This window comes from Zalophus californianus, chromosome 4 (assembly GCF_009762305.2).
Source record: "Zalophus californianus isolate mZalCal1 chromosome 4, mZalCal1.pri.v2, whole genome shotgun sequence".
Classification (NCBI taxonomy): domain Eukaryota; kingdom Metazoa; phylum Chordata; class Mammalia; order Carnivora; family Otariidae; genus Zalophus; species Zalophus californianus.
The window spans coordinates 14,470,762-14,493,818 of NC_045598.1; the positions used below are offsets into that span (position 1 = coordinate 14,470,762).

The 23,057-nt window shown below is 43.1% G+C and overlaps 1 protein-coding gene across 2 annotated transcripts in view; it reads left to right on the plus strand.

Moving 5' to 3' along the window:
- Positions 1-423: 423 nt before the first annotated feature.
- OTUD3 (OTU deubiquitinase 3) overlaps positions 424-23,057 on the plus strand; it is a 30,416-nt gene continuing 7,782 nt past the window's right edge. The window contains exons 1-5 of one of the 2 annotated variants that reach the window (XM_027572924.2): positions 424-738; positions 8,559-8,707; positions 13,011-13,123; positions 17,356-17,478; positions 22,473-22,604. In XM_027572924.2, coding sequence (XP_027428725.1) covers positions 518-738; positions 8,559-8,707; positions 13,011-13,123; positions 17,356-17,478; positions 22,473-22,604 — 738 coding nt within the window. In that variant the 5' untranslated portion in view covers positions 424-517. The remainder of the gene's footprint in view (positions 739-8,558; positions 8,708-13,010; positions 13,124-17,355; positions 17,479-22,472; positions 22,605-23,057) is intronic. The other variant, XM_027572925.2, reaches the window with a different exon arrangement.

A 23,057-nucleotide genomic window follows, 5' to 3' on the forward strand; every position in this document is an offset into this window, starting at 1 on the left:
CGGTGTGATCTTCTTGAAATTCCTTAACCTCTCAGATCCAGTTTCCCGTAATATGCGGATAATTAAACACGACTGAGCCATGTAAACGGGCCTACCCCAACTGTAGGCTCATAAGTAGAGTTGAAAGTTTTTGGTTTCCTCTCTTTCCTTACTTTTGTCGCTGCTCTGGTCTCCCACTTTTCAATCTTCCTCCGTTTCTCGCCTCGATCTTTCCCTGCCTCGTTCTTGGCTGCCACCCGCTCCTCACTCAAGGCACCACCCACCGCCGGGGGGAAGAGCCGAGCCCACAAAGGCGGGTGCCCCTCTGGCTCCCCCAGGCGAGCTCTCTATGGTGCCTGCCAACAGAGCCGCGAGGAGGGCACGGGGCCCGTCACGTGACCCGGGGGCCCGGCCCCCGCGCAGGCGCGGTGGCCGCGTCGCCGTCGCCGGGCTCCGTAGCCCGCGCCGCTTCGCCTTCCTGGCACCTGAGACGGCCGCCGGGGGATCCTCTTGCAGCTGCGGGCCGCGCATCGCGGCCATGTCCCGAAAGCAGGCGGCCAAGGGCCGGCCGGGAAGCGGCAGCCGGAAAGCCGAGGCCGAGCGCAAGCGCGACGAGCGGGCGGCGCGCCGGGCCCTGGCCAAGGAGCGGCGGAACCGGCCAGAGTCCGGCGGCGGCGGCGGCTGCGAGGAGGAGTTCGTCAGCTTCGCCAACCAGCTGCAGGCCCTGGGGCTGAAGCTGCGGGAGGTGCCGGGGGACGGGTGAGGCGGGCCGGGGAGCGCGGGCGGTGGTGCCGGGGGACGCGCGGGGCATGGCGAGCGACGCCCGCTCTCGTCCACTCATTCATTCAGGCGGCGCCGAGCGCCACCGCTTTCCAGTGCCGGGGGTGGGGGGGGGTGGGGGTTCCTCCCCTCGCGACGCTCGAGTGATCCCGAATTGTCCTAATGGTGGCAAGAGGCCGCGAGGAAACTATGAAGTGGTCCTAAGAGACAGCACTGAAGCAGGTCTCATTTAGATCGGTGCCCAGAAGGCCTCTCTGAAAAGTGACATTTAAGCTGAGACCCGGAGGAATGAGATGGAGCCCGGCCCTCGAAGAGCAGGACAGCACGTAGGGCAGTCAGAATGACGCTGAGACAAGGAGAAAGAGGCGAAGCCCCACTCAGTGTAACACTCTGTCCCTTTCGAGTTCTTACTGTTGGGTGTTGTCCTCCTTTCACACTTGGGAAATTAGGTCTTTGAGGGCCTGTTGTTTACTGAACCGAAGGTAACTTCTCTAGTTCTGACTTCTGTGGGCCTCAGTTTCTCCTCTGATGCTTATCCGAGCTTGCTTGGGGCTTAGACTGGAATCCAGGGCCAGCTTTTTTGGGGAACACGAGCTAAATAAGTGGGGTGGGAGGGAGAAAATGGGGAAAGGGAAGGGGATATGGATCCAGAAGCATAGATGACAGAAGCATAAAGAGGAGAGGGAAGGAGAACATTTAGCATCCTCATTGCAGGGGTAGGTCAGGGGGAGTCTGGTTGCCAGGGTGTGTCACTCTGGAGACAGTGTTAATAACAGCCTGGATGCTGTTCTTCCCTTCATTTGAGGGCTCAGAAAGGGCAGAGGGAGGAATAAGATGAAGTTAAAGACCATATAGAATTGCCTTACTAAGCACGGAAAAGAGGGAAGAAAGTGTTTTTTTTGGATTTCACATTACATTGTAGCTTATTGATCGAGACTGTTTATGAACTGGCGCTAATTTATCTTTCCCATCTTTTCCTACATATGTTCAGTGCTTAGACACTTGGCTTTACAGCTTGGTTACGTTTTACTCACCATCACCTAGCATAGTGCCTAGTACATAGAGGGCATTCAGTGCATTTTTGTTCTATGAATGAATGATAAAAATATCATGGAGGCCAAGTACACCCTCAGCAGAGCCTCTCAAAGGGACGTTTTCTTAGTGGAGTCACTAAGTCACCATTAAAGACTTGCTTTGCTGTGTCTTGCTTTTAGCCTAGTACTTTGATTTCGTCAACTATAGTTTATTAACTATTCTGGGCCTTACTTATCCTAATCAAACTTACAAGCACAAGACATTGCTATATAAATTAGAATACTTTACAGTTGAATATTTTACACTGGGATTGAGGTGGAGCTGTTCCTTGCAAATGACTGAATTGCTGTATCTGTTATACTGCACATGGTATTCTCAATGTCACGGTGTCCAGGAAACTGAAGTACTCAACAGAAGTTTGCTTCTGAGCAGGAATTGTAGCACAGGGAACTGTAAAATCTTGAGGGAGCTTTTGTAATGCTATGGGAAACTTTGGGGGTACTACCTCTACTCCACTTTGCCCCCAAGAGAACATAACTTTAGTTAATTCAGCAAACATTGATTGAGCAAGAGCTGGGAATCCATTGATGACTAAGATACTTAAGGAGTTCACAGCCTAGTAAGAGATAAATGAACAAGGGAGCTCAAACATTTTGACCTAGGGACTCCTTTACACTACTAAAAATTACTGAGTGGGCGCCTGGGTGGCTCAGATGGTTAAGCGTCTGCCTTCGGCTCAGGTCATGATCCCAGGGTCCTGGGATCGAGTCCTGCATCACGCTCCCTGCTCAGTGGGGAGCCTGCTTCTCCCTCTGCTTCTCTCTCTCTCTCTGTCTCTCATGAATAAATAGATAAAATCTTTAAAAAAAAATTACTGAGAACTCCAAAGAGCTTTTGTTTATGTGGGTTATAGCTATCAATATTTACTGTATTTGAAAGTAAAACAAAAATTAGAAACACAAGAATACACAAACACACATTCCATTAACTGTCAGAGTGATAACCTTATGGATCAGGTAGGCTCTGGAAATCACTGTATACTTGTGAGAGAGTAAGAGTGCAAAAGGTAAGTAACATCTTAGTTTTGAACTCAGGAATACCCTGAGAGGGTCTCAGAGCTACCTTCCTCTCCCCCCAAATTGGGCCCCACTTTGAGAATGGATGATATAAATAAAGTACAGTTTGGTATATATATATTTTTTTCCTTTTTCATTTATGTGTGAAATTTTTTTTCCTTTAAATTTTTTGTTGTTATGTTAATCACCATACATTACCTCATTAGTCAGTTTGGTATATTTTTAACAGTGACTGATTATAGTACTATTGAGAAGGCAGTGGCCAGCACTCCCTGAAGCGATCAGGGAGGCCTTATTCACTCAGCCAGTTTTCAGTGAAACTTACACTGTACCAGATGCCTCTCAGAGGAGGTCGTACTCAGACTGGGTCAATAGGAATATGTCAAGAGAACATTCTAGGCTGAGGAGTAATATAATATATGTAAAGGCACAGGAGCACATTATTTTTGAGAGAGAGATGAGTTGTTTTGGACACAGGAGTATCAGGGTACAAGGGTAGAACACAGGCAGAGGGGCTGCAGGGGCCAGAGGCCAGCTTGACTGGAATGTTTATGTCTCTCCCTTCCCAGGTCCCTATTCTTGATTCTTGAGACAATGTTAGATAAAATGATAATGATAATTCCTTCTGTGTGGGTTCCATGAGGCTCACTCCTTTCTGTTCACACATTCTTTCCCTGGGGACCATGAGATGGGCTGTGGGTCAGCCCTCTAGTATTGTGGCGCTTTTGGATATGATGGGCAGGCAGTAGATGGTGTTCCCTGTGTATGTGATGGCTTAGTAGGTATCAACAGATTCTTTATTAATATTTATTGAGTACTCTTGGTGAAATGTAATAAAGTTATGGTAATATTGAAAAGTTGACAGCCTCCACTCTTCTGTCTTTGCATTCTGGTCTGATTACAATATTGAGCAGCCTGACATAGCATCTCGCTATGGAGGCATATTCATTGTAGGCGCTGTGGTACTTGTAGCATCCTGGAACCTCTGGGCGCCTGGGGATGAATTAGCTGGTACCTTCTAATGTAGCCTTTATGTGAGTTGAGTCAATTTAGCATAGATTAATCACGGAGATACTTATGGGGTTTTGTCTTGCATCATGGGCCGCCTTGTATTTGTCATGTTGTCTGGAGGGTGGACCCACAATAAATTAGATTCAATTTCAAAACAAGAAAGAAATATTTTAACCTTGGTATTGTCCTTAAAAACATGATTGGCTATAGTGTGAAAAGAATCTCTAATTGGATTAGGCAGTACAATATTAGCATTTGTCTGAACTGTATCTAGTTGCATCTTACTAAATGTTGCCCTCAATTACATTATTAGTAGTGTTCTACAATTAAAACATTAAAGAATCACTAATTTTAACATTTATCTCTGTGCTAAATACGTTAATTTTTTTTTAAAGATTTTATTTATTTGAGAGAGAATGAGATAGAGCGTGAGAGGGGGGAGGGTCAGAGGGAGAAGCAGACTCCCTGCTGAGCAGGGAGCCTGATGCGGGACTCGATCCCTGGACTCCAGGATCATGACCTGAGCCGAAGGCAGTCGCTTAACCAACTGAGCCACCCAGGCGCCCTAATTTGTTTTTTAATTTTTATTTTGCTTTTAGAATCCTAGGATTTTAGTGATGGAAGGGTATTCACACATCGCCTTTTGTAATTATCCATTAGTACCTGCATCCCGTGTATAGCAGCTCTGCATCTAGCTCAGTGGTTTTTAACCTTGCTGGCACACTTAGGGAACTTTGGAAAAAATACAGTGTCTGGGCCTCTTCTAGATCAGCTATACCAGAATCTTAGGCAGTGGGACCCGGTTACTGATAACCTTTAAAATGTCCACGGGTGATTCTCACGTGCAGCCATAATCACAAACCACTGAGTTAGAGTCTATATTCTAGGCTAGTGTTTCTCAAACTTTAGAATGCAGGGGAACCACTTGGAGGACCCAGGTTGCTGCGCTTTAACTCCAGAATGTTTGACTCAGTAGGCCTGGGGTGAGGCCTGAGAATTTTCATTCCAGACAAGTTTTCAAGTTGTTAGGGATCACACTTTGAGAATCAGTGATCTAGACCAGTGCTGGTCCAATAGAAATAAAACAGGAGCCAATATGTAATTTAAAATTTTTCCATTAGCCACATTAAAAAAGTAAAAAGAAACAGGTAAAACTAATTTTAATACATATGTCACTATGTGTTAAAATATTATCATTTTGACATATAATCAATATAAACTTTTTAAGATTTTATTTATTTATTTGACAGAGACAGACACAGCGAGAGAGGGAACACAAGCAGGGGGAGTGGGAGAGGGAGAAGCAGGCTTACCACAGAGCAGGGAGCCCAATGCGGGGCTTGATCCCAGGGCCCTGGGATCCTGACCTGAGCCGAAGGCAGACGCTTAACGACTGACCCACCTGGGTGCCCTTCAATATAAACATTTTTAATGAGATATGTTACGTCTTTAAAATACCATTCAAAATCCAGTATCTTACCCTTAACAACACGCCTCAGTTTCGATTAACTACATTTCATGTGCTCAGTAGTCACACGTGGCTATTGGCTACCATTGTGTACAGCACATATGTAGACAATTACTGAGGATTGCCAGTAGATAGAAATTTCCAAGATCTTTAGTTTATAACCTGTTTCCATAGAGCTAAAATTTCCTTTCATTTGCCCTAATCTGTGTCTCTGGAGCTCCCTTGTACAAATACAGCATCCCTTTCACCATGACACATAGTTGGAGGTAGCTCTCATGTCCTCCTGAGCCCGCTTTAGGCTAAGCACTAGTTGTTCATGTTCTTCATTTATATAGTTTAAAGCTACTTCTCATCTGAACATGTCTCTCTTGAAATGAGGTAACCAGAATCATACTTAGTACTCTAGCTGTGGTCTGACCTCAAAGAGGACAAGACCTGTCCCTCCCCCACCCCCAACCCGCCCTTTCTGCCTATTAACTACTATGATTGCAGCCTCGGGGGCCATTAGTTCTTTCAGTGGCTGTTACAGTATTGTCTCCTCCTAAACTATTATCGAGCACCCAGAACTCTTACACACTACTTAACGTAATTGCTTATTTTTGTGAACTCAAATGCAAGACCTTACATATATCCTGATAGTGCAGTGGTTCTCACGTGGAGATGATTTTGACGCCCCCAGGGAACATTTGGCGATGTCTGGAGACAGCTTTGCTTGTCCCAACTGACAGGGAGGGAGGCGGTGGGGGTGCCACTGGCATCTAGTAGGTAGAGGCTGAGGATGCTCCTAAACATCCTACGGTGTGCTGGACAGCCCCCACCGCAAAGAATCATCCCCAAATGTCAATAGTATGGGTGTTGAGAAGCCTTGCTGTAGTGTACTGGGTGGGGGTGTGGGCTCAGGAAACAGTTGGGATCCCCTAGAGGGCCTTTGGGCACTGGTCGCATTGTTCTCGTGGGTATCACGAGTGTTCTTGCTCGCCTCCCTGAGGCTGCCCCATACGCTAAGGGTGTAGTGTTCACTTTTCCTGTGTCACTCTCTTGTTACTCCGTCAGAAAAGAAAGTGATTTGTCTATCTTGATTTTTCATTTTGCCTACTTATTTTTAGTAAGCTCAAGGAGAGTTTGGTAAACATAGACAAATGTATTAAAATACGTTTAACAGTTACTCCTAATTCCACTATCTAGGGATAACTACGGCTAACCTTTTGGTGCCTGGGTTTGACTCCTGGGCCCACCATCTACTGGTTTTGTGACCGTGGGTAAGTTACCCAAGGAGGATAGTAATAGGACCTGTCCCATAGAGTTGTAAGGACTAAACACATCTAATACATCTAAAGTGTTTAGAACAGTCTGTGGCACATCGTAAGAGCTATGTAAGTGATGGTTTCAGTGTTTGCATACATTTGTGTGTGTTTCATGTCTGTATATATGGGGGAGATGGACATGGTCAAGTTCATGCAGCACACATAGTTTCATCCCTGTTTTTTGGCTTATATGGAGAGCATTTGCCCGTGTTACTGAAAGTTCTTAGAAAGCATATTACTTTCTGCAGAATATCATGAATTTAATGTAAAATAACTAAATACATAATTTTGTGCTAAATCATACCTCTTTTTTTTTTTTAAAGATTTTATTTATTTTAGAGAGAGAGGGAGAGCGAGAGAGCACGTGTGCCCACAAACAGGGGTAGGGAGGAGGGACAAGCAGACTCTGTGCTGAGCACAGAGCCCAACGTGGGGCTTGATCCCACGACCCTGAGATCATGACCTCAGCCGACATCAAGAGTCGGGTGCGCAACCGGCTGAGCCACCCAGGCACCCCCAAATCACACCTCTTAAACTAGATTCAAGAGTAGACTGACTAGTGGTGGCAGGTACTAAGGCTTTAATGAAGTTTGAGAGAAAAGCTTAAAATTGAGACCATCTTACCCATTAGCTTACTTTTTTTTTCCTGTGGGTGAAAAAAGATGGCTATTGTTATATTTCAGCAAAAGACACCTCATTGTGGTGTATAGAAATGTGGTATTCCAGTTGGTTCTAGAATCTTGCCCCAAACTGATGCATAGTTTCTTGGTTTCTAGTTTATAGAATCTGCATTCTTTAAATTGTCCTTCCCCTTTGCAAAAAAAAAAGCATACATCCTTATATGTTTGAAGAGATTTCTGCCTTCTCCATAACTTTCTGTTGAAAACTCACTTTTCTGAGTTGGAAACAAAAAACCTCTTTCTCCTGCACATTTAGGTCTGAAGTTCTGGAAGTGATGAGTTTATATTTTGCAATGAGTTTATTCTTCATTTGGGAGAGTGAACAGTTTGGTGTGAAACTGGGCAACTGTTGGGCTTCAGAATGGCTTATTGCCTTAGTTTGAAGGATACTGGATGGTGTTTTTCTTGTTTCAGTTTCCATGTGTCTGGGCTTTGTGTTTGTGATACATACAGTTTGGAATTTTAGAAGCCTTTGAGGGGTTTCCAAGGAAAGATAGCTCTTAAAGTTTATTAATAGCATTTTAATTTGAGAAACAAAAAATGGTGTTTAAAGTTTCCATTTGGCAGGAATAACAATGGCATTGCGGCTCCGTGGGTGGGAGGAGGGGAGCCAAGGAGGGAGAGTGTCATTGCATAGCGCAACTGTGTGTTGTACACGGGCTTTCCTGCTCACGGTCTTCTCCACTACGTTTGTAGGACTCAAACAGGATGTAGAGTTCAATTGCTTGTATTAGGAGCTTGACAAATTGCTATCTTTTGGGTACTCTTTGTTAGATGAATGATTAGTTAGCTGGGCAGCTGTAGCGGAGCTGGTTTCAGAAAAGAGGCAGTAGATACGATTTATTACTTTGGAAGGTGCTCTGGAAGTCATAGTCCTTAGGTGTGGAATGGCCTATAATGTCTGGACCCTGTCTTCAGGTGGTTACCGTATCACCACCTCCATTGAAGCAGCTGAGGCCTGGGGAGTTTATTGTCTTTCCTGAGTCAGCCAGCTGCTAAGTGGGGAATGAGATCCCAGTTTGTTGCCTCTCAAGAAGGTGATGTGGTTGAATGCCTGCCCTAGTGCTCTCTCCCCACAGTGTTTGGGAAGAATCCTGGACTGTCAGAGTTGAGGCTTTATCTCAACAGGAACAATTTCCATGGGTGACCTAGCACGAAGCATCATTGTTTCAGATGAACTAAGTTCATTTTTAAAAGGTCTTGACCAACATTTTTGTTTTGATAGCAATTGCCTGTTCAGAGCACTTGGTGATCAGTTGGAGGGACACTCACGAAATCATCTCAAGCACCGACAAGAGACAGTGGATTACATGATAAAGCAGCGGGAAGATTTTGAACCCTTTGTAGAAGATGACATTCCTTTTGAGAAACATGGTAGGTTCACCGTGGGACACTGGATCCTCCAGGAGTAATGCATTGGGTAATTAAATCCATCAGCATTCCCCACCCTCTCAGTCAGGGGTTTGATTACATAAATTATGGCATTCATTCATTTATTCAACAAATATTTGTCTGCTCTGTAATAGGCAGCGAGCTAGGCAGTTGGGAATCAATAGGTTTAGGTGTCTGTACCCTTAATAAAAATGATGATGTTAATTAACCTGAAAAGCTATTTATGACTTCTTATTCAGTGGGGGGGTAGAAGGAGCCTATAAAAAATATATATAGACTGATCTTCGTTTTGAAAGGTATACACACACAGAAACACACTAGGAAAAGTGGGTAGGTACTAACATTTTATGGTTGGTAATTCTTGGCTCTGCTTATTTTTCAGAAACCACTTACTTTCAACAACTTGGAGGTATAATAACACCAATATATAGGGTTTTTGGTAAAGATTAAATTAGATAATACAACTAAATAAGTTTTTAATAAATGTCAGCCATCTGGGGATGGTGGGACTATGACAATTTTAAATGATCTTCTGTGTATTTTTCTGATTTTCAAAATGACCACGTATTGCTTTTATAATCGGAAAAAGCAGTAGTCATTTTAATTCCTCACCAGAAACCCAAACACAACCACTTTTCTTTGAGGCAAGTCAGTTAGTGATTTAAATTAGCTCAACTCTAGTAAGAAAGTACATAATGAGCTTTTTTTCCTGAGGAGCAGAGGGAGAGGGAGAAGCAGATTCCCTGCTGAGTGCAGAGCCTGACACAGGGCTCCATCCCAGGACCCCGAGATCATGACCTGAGCTGAAATCAGGAGTTGGACGCTTAACTGACCGAACCACCCAGGAGCCCTAGTACATTTGAGCTTTTAAACTTTAAGGTTCGGGGCACCTGGATGGCTCAGTCGGTTAAGTATCTGCCTTCAGCTCAGGTTGTGATCTCAGGGTTATGAGATAGAGCCCTGCCCTGCATCGGGGAATCCCGGCTCAGCAGGGTGTCTGCTTCTCCCTCTGTCTCTTCCCCTGTTCGTGCTCGCTCTCTCCCTCTCACATAAATAAATACAATCTAAAGATAAATAAGTAAGTAAGTAAATAAACTTTTAAGGATCTACTAAACGAGGTGTTGATCCATTTGTATTTTGCAACTAACGTTTTCATCACAGGGCTCACATAATACCCTTATTAAGAAAGAGACAGAATCTTTCTGGGTTGTAGAGAACTAATTCTGGAAACCATGTCAAGAATGGACGGACAGAGACTGAGGTGGAGGATGAGTTAGAAGGCTCTCCACATTGGCCGGATGAAACAATAAGAGGGTCTCCGCCAGCTACTGGGGGCAATGGGACCAAGACACCGTTTGGTATTATAATTGACAGGCCTCATTGGAGGAGGGGAGGAGGGGACAGAGGTGATTCTGAGGGTTCTGGAGAATGGCTAGGGAGCTGTATCCTTACACCCTCCATCAAGATAGGGGGCAGCAGGAGGAAGACCTTTGGGAGGAGACTATTCATGACCCCAAAGCCTTTCTCATTCCTCACTAGGAAAGGACTCATTCCCACCAGGAAAGGACTCATTCATTAGGCGCCAGCAGCAAAGGGACACAGCAGCAAACCATCCCTCCCCCCATGAGTAGTTGACACCAGTCACTGAGTTCTGATGGTTCCTCTCCCTGGCTCACTTTTTGTCTAGCAGATACCAAGTTACTAGATGGTCAGCTGTTTACAAGTGTGGGTCTATGGGGCAAGTTTTGTAGTTTAGCGCTATATAAAATGAATTGTGTCATTTGTCCAATTAAAATATCATTTTGGATGAAGAGAGTTTTCAGTTTGTGACTGGAGATTCTGCTGTGAATAGCTGCAGTGGAGGTCATGTGGTCGATTTGGGGGTGTGGCAGGACAAGGGACTCAAGCCTGCAGTCGCTAGCGTGATGGTCCCTGTAGATGTACGACAGGAGGGTGTGTGTTTTTTTTTTTTTAGAGATTTTATTTTTTTTATTTGACAGAGACACAGTGAGAGAGGGAACAGAAGCAGTGGGAGTGGGAAAGGGAGAAGCAGGCTTCCCGCCGAGCAGGGAGCCTGATGTGGGGCTCGATCCCAGGACCTGGAATCATGACCTGAGCCGAAGGCAGACGCTTAACGACTGAGCCACCCAGGCGCCCCTGGAGGGTGTGTTTTTGAAATGCCACTGTGTTTGCCTGATGGTTGGTTGGTGCTCTGTAAGAAATTGAGCATCAGAGGTGTGAGAGGTGGCTCTGACTGCCATAGTGGAATGAAAGGAAACCTCATGAGACGTCTCCACATTCCATTTGCAGGTCACTGGAAGACTAGACTTACTACATTTATCACTCTTCTAGTTAATGTGTTTTTAATGCCTGTCTGCCTTTTTACACCATGAGATTCTTGAGGGCAAGGACTGGGGTTGTTCCCCAAGGTGGCACTGCCTGGCATGTGGTAGGCACTCGGAAGACATTTGTTAAGTGAATAAATAAATGGCTCACTTAACTCTTTAGGGCCTAGTTACTCTGGTGTACGGCTGTGTTGTTTAGGATTGTTCCTTTCCTTTAGACTCTGGCTTCTCCAACTATACAGAGACCTGAATATGCTCAGTGCCTTCTCCCCCTCTCTCCTCATGCCCAGTCTTTTTTTAAGTCTTGTCACTTCTACCTTAATGCTTTTTTCTTTCACTGCTCCTCCCTCATAAAATCAAGTCTCGGTGGCCATTTGCTTAGATTCCTTCGATACTTTTTGGACTGATTCGATCGCCTCCTGACCCCTTGAGTGTGTCTTTCACGTTGCAGCCAGAGTGGTGATTTAAATGCACATCTAAGACCTTTTTCCCCTATCTAAAACCTGTTGGCAGCTCCCCAGGGACCTGAGGATAAAGTCTAAACTCTTCAGCTCTTGTTACTTCTCTACCGTCCCCTCCCCCCAGCTCTCAGCTGTCCCGAGTTCCTGCCATACTGTGCAGTGCGCAAGCTCATCCACTCTCTCACCTCTGCTTGGAATGTCATCGTTCTTCTTCTGTCTGTCTCCTGCTCACCCTTTGGGAGTCAGTGCAGTTGTCTCAGCTGAGAAGCTTGTCTGATACACCTTACTTCCCCCTCCCACTACCAGACTGAGTTGTGGTCCCGATCTGGGACCACAGAGTCAGCCAAACGACAGGGTTTGAGGTCACAGTCTTCCACAAGACTCTCTTCTGATACAAACTGCAGATTGGGGGTTTCCCAGAACCACTCTCAGTTTCGATAATTTGTTAGGACTCAGAACTCACTGAAGGTTGTTATACTCACAGCTATAATTTATTACAAGAAAAGGATATGGATCAAAATTAGCCAAGGGGTAGAGTCTGGGAAGGTTACACAATCACAGAATATTGTCAGCCAGGGAGCTCACAGGCTTCTGTGTTTGGATTATTGGGGCTTTATTATGTAGATATTATTGATTGATTGCCTAAGTGGTTACACTCAGTATCCAGCTCCCAATTCCCCAGGTCTTCTAACATCACGTGGCCAGAGAGGCCCATCATGCGTCACCTCATTAGCATAAACTGTCAAGTGCGGCCAAGGGGCTCATCATCCTTTCACCTGGGAAATTTCAGGGGTTTAGAGGTTATTACCCAGGAACCAGGGACCAAAGGCCAAGTTCTTTATTGTACATCCCTTTCCTGAAGCACTTATGCATCAGTAGTGCCTGTTTTCTTGTTGTTTGCCCCCCACTGGTTGTAGACTCCTTGAACTCAAACTGTGACCGGCTGTGTAATGGAGTGGCCAAGAGCCGGATCTTGGAGTCAGGCTGCCTGGGATGCAATCTCAGCTCTGCTGTGTACTAGCTCTGTGACCTTGGGCACAGTTATAAACTACTCTGTGCCTTGGGTTCCTTATCTATAAGATGGTGTTGCATGATGATATCTCTTTCAGGGAGTTTTGAGGATTAAAAGTAATAACACAGAAGTGAGTAGAGCTGTGTTTAACACCTAATAACACTCATTAATGCAAACTGAAGGTTACTCTGGTTATCGTCCAGTCTCTTACAGAGTTAGGCATATAGGAAGCAGTCAGTATTTAATGAAGGAGAAAATGACTCCTTTATGAATGATTGGTACTCTTCTGAGTAGCAGTCGACATACTGTTCAACCAACTGAATTCCTAGTTCTGACAGCTAATGGACTTCTCAGATATGTCCTTCTGTTTCTTATCATTTGGAACTAAGCAAATACCAAAGCATGTTTGCCCTTGGATTTTTCCATTCTAAAGAGTTCATTTTTCTTTCTCTCCTGTTTCTGTGCAGTGGCCAGTTTGGCAAAGCCTGGCACCTTTGCTGGTAATGATGCAATCGTAGCCTTTGCAAGAAATCATCAATTGAATGTGGTGATTCATCAACTTAATGCCCCTTTGTGGCAGGTAGGTCACCTACTGAGGGACTTATCTTAAGCTCTTATTTATAAATTAGCACTGGGGGTGTCTGGAGATGGTGATTTTGAACCATACAGGGTCACTTGGACTGCAGGCCTACCCACAGACGGGAAGCTGCTGGTGGCTTGGAATTAAACCCTGTGCTATGTACATAGGGAGTCTGAAGTATAAGTCAAGAGAGCTTTAGAAGGTTAACAGTATTATTTATTATTTAGCAAGGTGATGGTGATGCAGGAGGGCACTTGTGATGACTACTGGGTATCCTGCAGAAGTGTTCAATCACTAAATTGTACACCTGAATCTAATATTACACTGTTTGTTAACTAACTTGACTTTAAATAAAAACTAAAAAATATATATATTATTTAGCAGTCAGATAACTGGGTTATTTGAGGGCAGAGAGCCTAACATGGAAATACTTTAGATAACACTGTAGAAAATAGTAAAGTGGGAATTTAGAGGATTAGTGCCTACAAATTCTGGTTGGGGGTGTGCCTATCCCATGTGTATGTTTTTTTTTTTTTTTTTTACGTGGAGGGTGACAAAAACCAAATGCACTTAGTAAGCATTGCTAAAAAGTGTGTTCTGAACAGCAAAATGTATTTCATGGCCTAGGGTGGTCAAGCTCTGTTCTGTGCTCTGCCCAGCCACACAGAATGGTTTTAGTGCTTTTTCTATGGCAAATAAGATTTTATGACACATGTTCAGGATGGTCCCCAGACCCCTGTCATGAAGTACCTGTCCATTCACCTGTTTTCGCCCTTCTTTACCGTTGGTATCCTAAATTAACCTCATCTTCCCTGAACAGTCCATCAAACCAAACATTCTGGAGTATGGAAAGCCACAGGTCGGGGCGGGGGGGGGAGTCTCTAGGCTGCCACCCCTCTTACCCTTCGTCCTTCCATTCACAGTGCTGCTTTTCTTGTTGTGACTCAGCTCCTGAAGCTGTGCATAGGATTTCTATTAGTCCTCTCTTCCTCCCATCACTTCCCCATTTCTAAGTTTTTTTAATTAGCTAAGACATGCTAGAAAAATTTGAAAGTTCAGAAAAGCCCATAAAAGCAAATAAAAATCACCTAGAGTCACATCACTCAGAGATTATTACTGTTAACATGTGAGTGTGTATCCCCGGCATTCGTATGCCGTTAGTTGAAGCTGGAAAGAGACGTATCACAGTGGTTTCATACCACTGTGTTTTGAAGCACATCTGCGCACATGAAGATGCATCCATGTGCATGTGTACACACACTTACATCTCTATTATTATTTTCATAAAGGCAATGATGACCTTTTTTCCTCATTTTTTAAATATACCACCTGCACATATATATTCCTTTGTAAGTTGTTTATTTCTAGCCTTTGCTCATTAAAAATAAAGTTTATAGAGACAATTTACATAGAGCAAAATTCACCCTTCTCTAATGTATACTTCTGTGTGTTTTGACAAACACAGTCATGTCACTACCACCACCGTCAACATACAGACTATTTCCATGACTCCAAAAAGTCACCTCATGCCCCTCTGCAGTCACAACTCCATCTCCGCATCCCTCGCTTCTTGTAACCGCTAATATCATTTATCTCTTACAGTTTTCCCTTTTCAGAATGTCCTATAAATGGAAGTATATAGTCTTCTGCGTCTGTCATAATATCCTTTAACGAAATTCTCTTACAACAGAATAAATGAGATACTCATGGGTTGGTGCAAGGTGCAGGGACAGGAGGGGACAGTGACTGTATGTGTTGTGTTTTGGGGCATTCTTGTCAGGTGGACAGACACCAGGGAATGCGCTCATATTTTCTGAGACTCTCTCTTTGTAGGGATGGTCTTAGGGCCAAGAATACTGATTACTGCTTCTGTTGTCCCAGTTTGTTGTCATTAAAGTTTTACTGTTTAGCAGAAGTCATCAAGATCATTTGAATATATAGCATTATGACCCTATTCTTGAAGGAAAATACTCCGTGCCAACTTAGTAACTACAGCCTGCCTTTTCCTCCACTGATAACTGTTTTTTTACAGATTTTATTTATTTATTTGAGAGAGAAAGAGAGAGTATGAATGTGTGTGTGGAGGGGAGGAGCAGAGGGAGAGGCACAAGCAGACTCCGCACTGAGTGCAGAGGCTCGATTCCACGACCCTGAGATTATGACCTGAGCTGAAATCAAGAGTCGCGGGCTTAACTGACTGTGCCACCCAAGCGCCCTGATAACTGTTTTTAAAGTTTTTTGATTATCTAGGTAGTTGTGGAAGATAATTCTGCATAGTTAGAATTTTTTTTGCAGATTTTTTTTTTTTAAGATTTTATTTATTTGAGAGAATGAGAGAGAGAGAGAGAGCATGAGAGTGGGGAGGGTCAGAGGGAAAAGCAGACTCTCTGCTGAGCAGGGAGCCCGATATCGGACTCGATCCCGGGACTCCAGGATCATGACCTGAGCTGAAGGCAGTCACTTAACTGCCTGAGCCACCCAGGCGCCCCTGTAAATACATTTCTGTAGTGTTTTTTTTTATGGATTGCTAAACACTGAACATATATGTTTTTAAAATAAATGTATTTGCTATATAATGAAACTATGCACTGGATGTCCTCCATCTTCCCACTCCCTTTTGAAACATCTTATAAAATTTAAGAATTGAAACTGCATTGGTTGCTACTGTCTGGGGTAAGAGCTCTTGCATGAATAATGAATGAGTAGACTTGTACTCACAGCATGGAGATCCTGAAACCTGTATTTTTTTTTTCCTGGTTACAAATGGAGTATGTGCTTCTGTGAACAGTGTAGACATGCGTAGGGTAGAAAATGAAAGTCCTCTGTCATCTCTTTCCCCGTGAACATCACAGTTAACAATTTGGTGACTACTCCAGTTATTTTTTCCTATTCATTATGTGTATAGAGTACTATTTAAATATGCACATGCTTTAGGGATAATGTCATTCAAAGATTCTAATCAACTAGTTTCCTTTTCTACTACTCTTCCTGGGAGATAAATGGTATTTGCTCTATTATGGGTCAAAACCAGACTCTCTGTATTTTGAGACCTAAGTTTTCCACCTGGAGGAAATTTCCATGGTTCTGACCTCTAGACTTGTGTGGTTCCTGCTTGTTCCATGGGTTTTGCTGTGTTTTAGACCAGTTTGAATTAATGGCAGTATCTTACTACCTATGACTTTCAGTAAAAACAAGAAGGAGGTGCTGATGTTTTGGAGTTTTAACAAAGAAATAGTTGCTGGGCTTTTTCAGGGACAGATTCAGAATTACTTAGGAGTTTCTGTGGAGGTGGTGGTTTCTTGGGGGCATACCCAGGCCAGCCCTTAGGGCTTCTGTATGGCACGGCTCCAGGGAACACCATTCTTGTCAGGCTGTGCTCTGTGGGTACCATTCACATAGACTGCCTTGGGAGCAGTGCCTTCAGCGTTGGGCACCGTGGTAGTACTGCTTGAATGTATCTCATTTTGTTTTGAAATTGGTATAACTGGGCTATTTTTGAGTTTGTTCTTGTTAATGTTCCTTAGTATGCGGTTGATGGAAAATGCTATTTTTAACGATGGGTGGATTTACTGTGAAGCTAATAAAGCATGAATGTCCGGTCCCTCATTTTTATAGTCCCCTTTCAAGGTCTTGGGAGGGGTTCTAGCAATTTAATATTGTAATTTTGTATTCTTTTTCTCAAAGAGGGCCCCAGGTTGTTTGAGCTTCAAGCTGAACAAATCTGTCTCTGCCCCTGGGCCTTCCACCCCGGAAAGGGCCTGTGCATGGAGGGGCTGAGGGGTGCAGATGCCTCTGAAACGTAAGCTGCTTTAACTTCCTCGTAAATCTGCTCCAGCTTTTGACTATGTTTTTTCATGTGAATAGATTTCCATATAGTTACATGTTAAGCATATTGAAGCCTACATAACATGGGTGGGAGAAAGAGAATTCAGAAGTTGCCTAAGCATTTCTTTTAGAGAAAGTCTTTCCTTTTCCTTTATTTTTTTCCCACAAATTAAATCAGAGGCTAAAAACACAGGGCCCAGAGTCCAGGTGTGTAGCACCAAATCTCTCATTGCAGCAGATACTTGTCAGATACCTATTCTTCTGGCCCAGCCCTCTGGCACATCCAGGCCCATCCCAAATTTGTGTCTGCTGACTGGGCTTCCTGGACAACCCAGGGGACGTCTCCTTCCCGCAGTTGACACCATCCAGATCCTCTCTGGCATCTGTCTCCCCTTCTTTTGCTGCAGATTCGTGGCACGGAGAAGAGCAGTGTGAGGGAGTTACACATCGCATATCGGTGTGGAGAGCACTATGACAGCGTTCGGAGGCTCAATGACAACTCAGAAGCCCCCGCACACCTCCAGACGGATGTGAGTGAGGCCCCTGTTTCTTCTTTGTTCTCAGTCCTGGAGGGACTGGGTCAAGAGCTGTATGTATGCCCTGGAGCTAAAAACCAGTGATTTTTTTTTTTTTTTAAGAAAAAGATTTTATTTATGTATTTGAGAGAGAGAGAGAGAGAGTGAGAGCATGAGTGTTGGGGAGGGGCAGAGGGAGAGAGAATCTAAAGCAGACTCTGCGCTGAGTGTGGAGCCTGACCTGGGGCTCGATCCTTTGACCCTGAGATCACAACCTGAGCTGAAACCAAGAGTCGGACACTCAACCGACTGAGCCATGCAGGCACTCCCAAAACCAGTGATGTTTTTATGGAAAGTTGTCTTTAAGAATCTGTGGGCTTGGGACGCCTGGGTGGCTCAGTCGTTAAGTGTCTGCCTTTGGCTCAGGTCATGATCCCAGGGTCCTGGGATCGAGCCCCGCATCGGGCTCCCTGCTCCGCGGGAAGTCTGCTTCTCCCTCTCCCACTCCCCCTCCTTGTGTTCCCTCTCTCGCTGTGTCTCTCTGTCAAATAAATAAAATCGTAAAAAAAAAAAAAAGAATCTGTGGGCTTGATTTTTAGTTTTTTTTTTTTTTTAGCCTCAGTGAGAGCAATAGATAAAATTGCTTGTCATTCTTTTGCTCTTCCTAATAGCTGATGACTGTGATTACGTGAATAGAATTTATATAAAATTCTGAAATTATTTCTGTGTTTTAAAATTAATCCGTGCTTCTTATCTGAAGTTTGGAAAGTATAGAAAAAGGGAAGAAAATAAAAAGTGTACAAAGTCAACCACACGGATGCAATTTTTGTTACTGTTTTGGTGCTTATCTAGCAGTGTTTCCCGCTTTGTTCAGTTAACATTATTTAATGAGCCTGTTCTCACTTTATTACAAGCTTTCTTTGTAATTTTAAAAAATAAAGTGAAATTGCTCTTCCAACCTGTTCCCCTGCCTGAATGCAACCAGTATTATCGGTGTGTCATAAAATCTCCTTGAGGTATTTCCCACATCAAGCAAGTGTGTGTGTGTGTGTGTGTGCGTGCTGTGTGTATTCCGCTTTTGCTGTATTTACCCACTCTGCCCCCGGTGTAGCATCCTGCGCACACTGTTTCGTACTGTGCTTTTCATGTTGTTCCCAGCTTGGAGTCTCACTCACAGCGGTCCATAAGGCCACGTAGTGTTCTGCCTGGTGGATGCACTGTAGTGTGTTTGACCAGTCTCTCTGCTGGCCTTTGAGGCGCTTTTCATGCTTTTGCTCTTAGAAACAACATGTGGTGCCTTATATATACATCTCACACTTGTGTGAGTGCATCTGTGGGATAGATTCCTAGAAAGTCCTTCCTGCATCAAAGGACATGTGTGTTTACAATCGTGACAGGTATTGCCAAACTGCTGTCTCTGAGGCTTCACTGGTTTGCACTCCTGCTCTAGGCACGTGTGTCTTCCTGCGTTGTTGCTGGCTCGGCGTGGCGCCCACATTCTCCAACCTTTGTCAGTGCCGTGGGAAAAATTGTTTTCTTAACAGTTTTAATTTGTGGTTCTCTTAGTAGTGAGTTCATGCATCTTTTCCTGGGTTTACGACCTACTTGTATTTCCTTTTTTTGTGAGCTGTATTCATTTTCTTTGCCCATTTTTTTTTTTTTTTTTTTAGTGATTTTTCGGGAGCCTTTACATATTAGGGAAATTAGCCCCTGTTGGTGGTGGGATCTGGCAGTTTTTTTTCGCAGTCTGTCCATTTGTCTTTATTCTTTCCCCAACAGTCTTTGCTGTGGTGGAGTTTTAGATTTTTATGAGGTTAAGTTTATCAAGTTTTTTTACATGTCTTCTGGGTTTTGGGTCATAATTAGGAAGGTCTTTCATATCTGAGGTTAAAAAGAATTCTCCCATACTTTATTTTAGCACTTTTGTGGTTTCATTTTTTCAAAGAAAATTAAATCTTGTCTCTCTTTGGAATTTATATTCCTATAAATGTGTGAGAGTATGGATCCAACTTTATATTCTTCCTTGTGGTTACCTAGTTGTACCCAAACCATTTATTTATTATGTATCTCTTCTCCACTGGTTTAAAATGCCACTTGTTTGGCATATAAAATTCCTGTATGTATTTGGGTCTATTTCTAGATGTTGGTTCTATTTCACTGGTTTCTCTGTTCATGCGTTAATGTGTTCGTTGTTTTGATTAAGAGTATATTTTAAAATCTGGTAGAATTTTCACTTATTACTTTTCTTTCTTTATAATTTCCTGCATATTCTTGATTTTTTTGTTTTATGTATGAATATTAGAATAAGGTTGTCAAGTTAAAAAGAAGTCCTCTTGATTTTCTTTTTATCGGATCTCATTAAATGAATAGATTAACTTCAGGAAAAAGTGATATCTTTATGGCATTGAGTCTTTCTGGCCAAGAATCTGATAAGCTTTTTTTTTTTCTTTTCTGTTTAATTGACTTTTTTGGTGATCCTCAGGAGCATTTCCTGCATGTAGATCTTGCCCATTTTTTGCAGAGTTTATTCTTAGGTGTTTTGTGTTTTTGTTTCTATTGTAAGGAAAGGATATTTCTTTTCTTTATATTTCCTAGCTGGTTGTCATTTGTATATATGAGACTTGTTAACACAATGTTAATTATGTGCACACCTAGCTATCCTGCAGAATTTTGTCTTTTTTTAAAGTTCAGGTAAAATTCATGTAACATAAAATTAACCATTTTAAAGTTTTTTTTTTTTTTTTTTTTTTAAGTAGGCTAAGTAGGCTCCATACCCAGCACGGAGCCCAATGCAGGGCTTGAACTCAGGATCCTGAGATCAAGACCTGAGCTGAGATCAAGAGTTGGACCCTTAACCAGCTGAGCCACCCAGGCGCCCCCAAATTAACCATTTTGAAATGTACAATTTAGTGCCACTGATACACCCACAAAGCTGTGCAGCTCCTTCCTCCATCCAGTTCCAAAACATTTTCCTCACCCCAAAAGGAAACCACGTGCCCATGGAGCAGTCATTCCCCATTCCTTTTCTCCCTCGGCCACCACCAATCTGCTTTATGTCTGTGTGGATTTACTGGTTCTGGACTTTTTATGTAAGTGGGGTCATACTGTATGTGGGCTTTTGTGACCGGCTTTTGTCACTTAGCATCATGTTTTCAAGGTTTGTCCGTGTTGTGGCAGGTGTCCATACTTCACGCCTAAGACTGAATAATATTCCATCATGTGGATAGAGCCCATTCACTTACCCCTTCATCTGTTGATAGGCTTTTGGGTTATTTCCACTTTACAGCCTTGTGAATAGTGCTGCTGTGAATATTTGTGTATAGTATTTGAGTCCCTGTCTTCAGTCTTTTAGATACATACCCAGGAGTAGAATCGCTTGGTCCGACTTCCTGAGGAACGGCCACACTCTTTCCACAGCAGCTGCGCCCTCTGGCCATGCTCTCAGCAGTGCATTCAGGGTTCACTTTCTCCACACTCTTACCAACACTTGTTATCTTTCCTTCTTTCTCTTTTAAATTATGGCCATCTTACTAGGTATGAAATGCTATCTCATGGTTTTGATTTTCATTTCTGTAGTGATTAATGATGTTGAGCATCTTTTCATGTGTTTGTTGGCCATTTGTATGTCTTTGGAGAAATGTCTGCTCAAGTCCTTTGCCTATGTTTTAACTGTGGTATTTATGCTTTTCTTGTTGAATTATAAGAGGTCTTTATATATTTTGGGTACTAGATTCTTGTAAGTATATGATTTGCCAGAATTCTTTTTGTCTGTGGTAGTTTTTTGGTTCTCTCGTTTTTTTTTTTTTCCCAGGTATAGAATTATATCATCTGCAAATAGTGGTAATCTTTCTTCTTCCTTTTCAATTTCATACTTCTATCTTTTTGGGGGGGGAGGGCTAATTGCGTTGGCCATTACCTCCAAAACATTGTTAAGTAATAATGGTAGTGAACATGTTTATTGAGCTCCTTTAGTGGAAATGAAGCATCATTGTATGGATTTACCATGGTTATTCAATCATACATACACTGTGAAACCTTCAGGTTTCCAGTTACTCACCACTATTAGTAGTGTTGTGAGCACTTTTACATAAATCCTTTCCATAGTTGACATTATTTGATATTTATTTCCTTTGGATACATTTTAAAGACTTGATACACGTTGCCAAGTTGTTTGGGTATAATTTTATAATAGATCCCTTTGTATTGTAAGGAATGGATTGCACACTGCTGGATTCCACTTATGCTTTTACATGCAAATAAGTAGGAATTTGTCTTTGCCTATTTCCCATCTCCCTGTGTTAGTAGGAAGTGAAGAGAGAAGGTGATTGAGCAGCCATAAAGGGATGATTTTAGCTATTCTGAAAAAAGTTTAGGTCTGAAAGTCCTCGTGGATACCAAGTGAACTGCTCTTTGTGTTTTTAGGATTTGGATTGCCAGGTTTCCTTGCATGTGGTGGTATGCACGTGGTTAGGTGAGGTCAGATGAGGTTAGATGAGTCACGCTCATCTGTGACTGTCCAGCTGGGACGGGAACTTCAGCACACCAAAGCTTGCTGATGATCAGACAGGGCCTCGGGACCCAGATAAGGGATATATATATGAATGTTTCTTCAAGACAACTTGTCCTGCTGCGGAAGCTCATCAGGGAGGCTTCTGTGACTATGCTCCCAGCTCCAGAAATCAACTGAGACAAATATGTGCTGTCCAAGACAGAAGCGTTCATTGCCAGAATGTTGGTATCTGGGAACTATGCAGGAGCTCTCATGCCATTCTTACTGAACAGTTTATCCTATATCTTGGGCCTTTCTTTTTAGGACTTCTGTTGTGGTTCTGGAATCTCCGTGTCTTTGATGAAATTTAGCCTAGTCAGTGCTGTTCCCTTAAGATTGCTTCTGGAATCTTTCCCCCATATATATATGAATGATTTTGAGATTAGAATGTCTTCCTGTGTTGAAGATTCTGAACCTAATTTGTGTGTTCCATGATTATTACTCTTTATATTTCCTTTAGTTTCAGATGCTTCATCAAGATGCATCAAATAAAAGGGAAAAGATCAAGACGAAGAGCGTTGACTTTGAGGATGACCTGAGAGATGAAGTAGAAGATGCTGTCCAGAAAGTTGGCAATGCAACTGGATGTTCAGTGAGTATTTCTGTCCTGTGGTAATAACGGTGCATGAGCAAGCATTGCAGGGCCGAGTTTACCTGCCAGTTTCGTAGGCCCAGTCTAGGATGCCCACACCTGATGGGCCAAACAAGGTTCGTGATGTTTGTGGTTCATTAGATTGAGTGAGAAGACCTAATGAGAGTTATTTATTCATTTTTCTCTTGTTTGCTAGACTACCCAGTACTGCTCAAAATCCTAAGGAAGCGTGTGGGTTTTTTGTTTTTGTTTTTCTGACTAGCATTTACACTAGTAAAAGTGCAGTTGTATAAAGGAATTCATTTATCTTAAATGGTTATTTCAGGTAACCAGCCTTATTGAAAATTAAGACATTTTCTAAATGGAAAAGATCTTGAAACCATGCCCTAACTCTCACCATTACCGCTTCTTGTATATCAGGTTGTTGACATAGAGGTAGGTAGAAGAGTATAC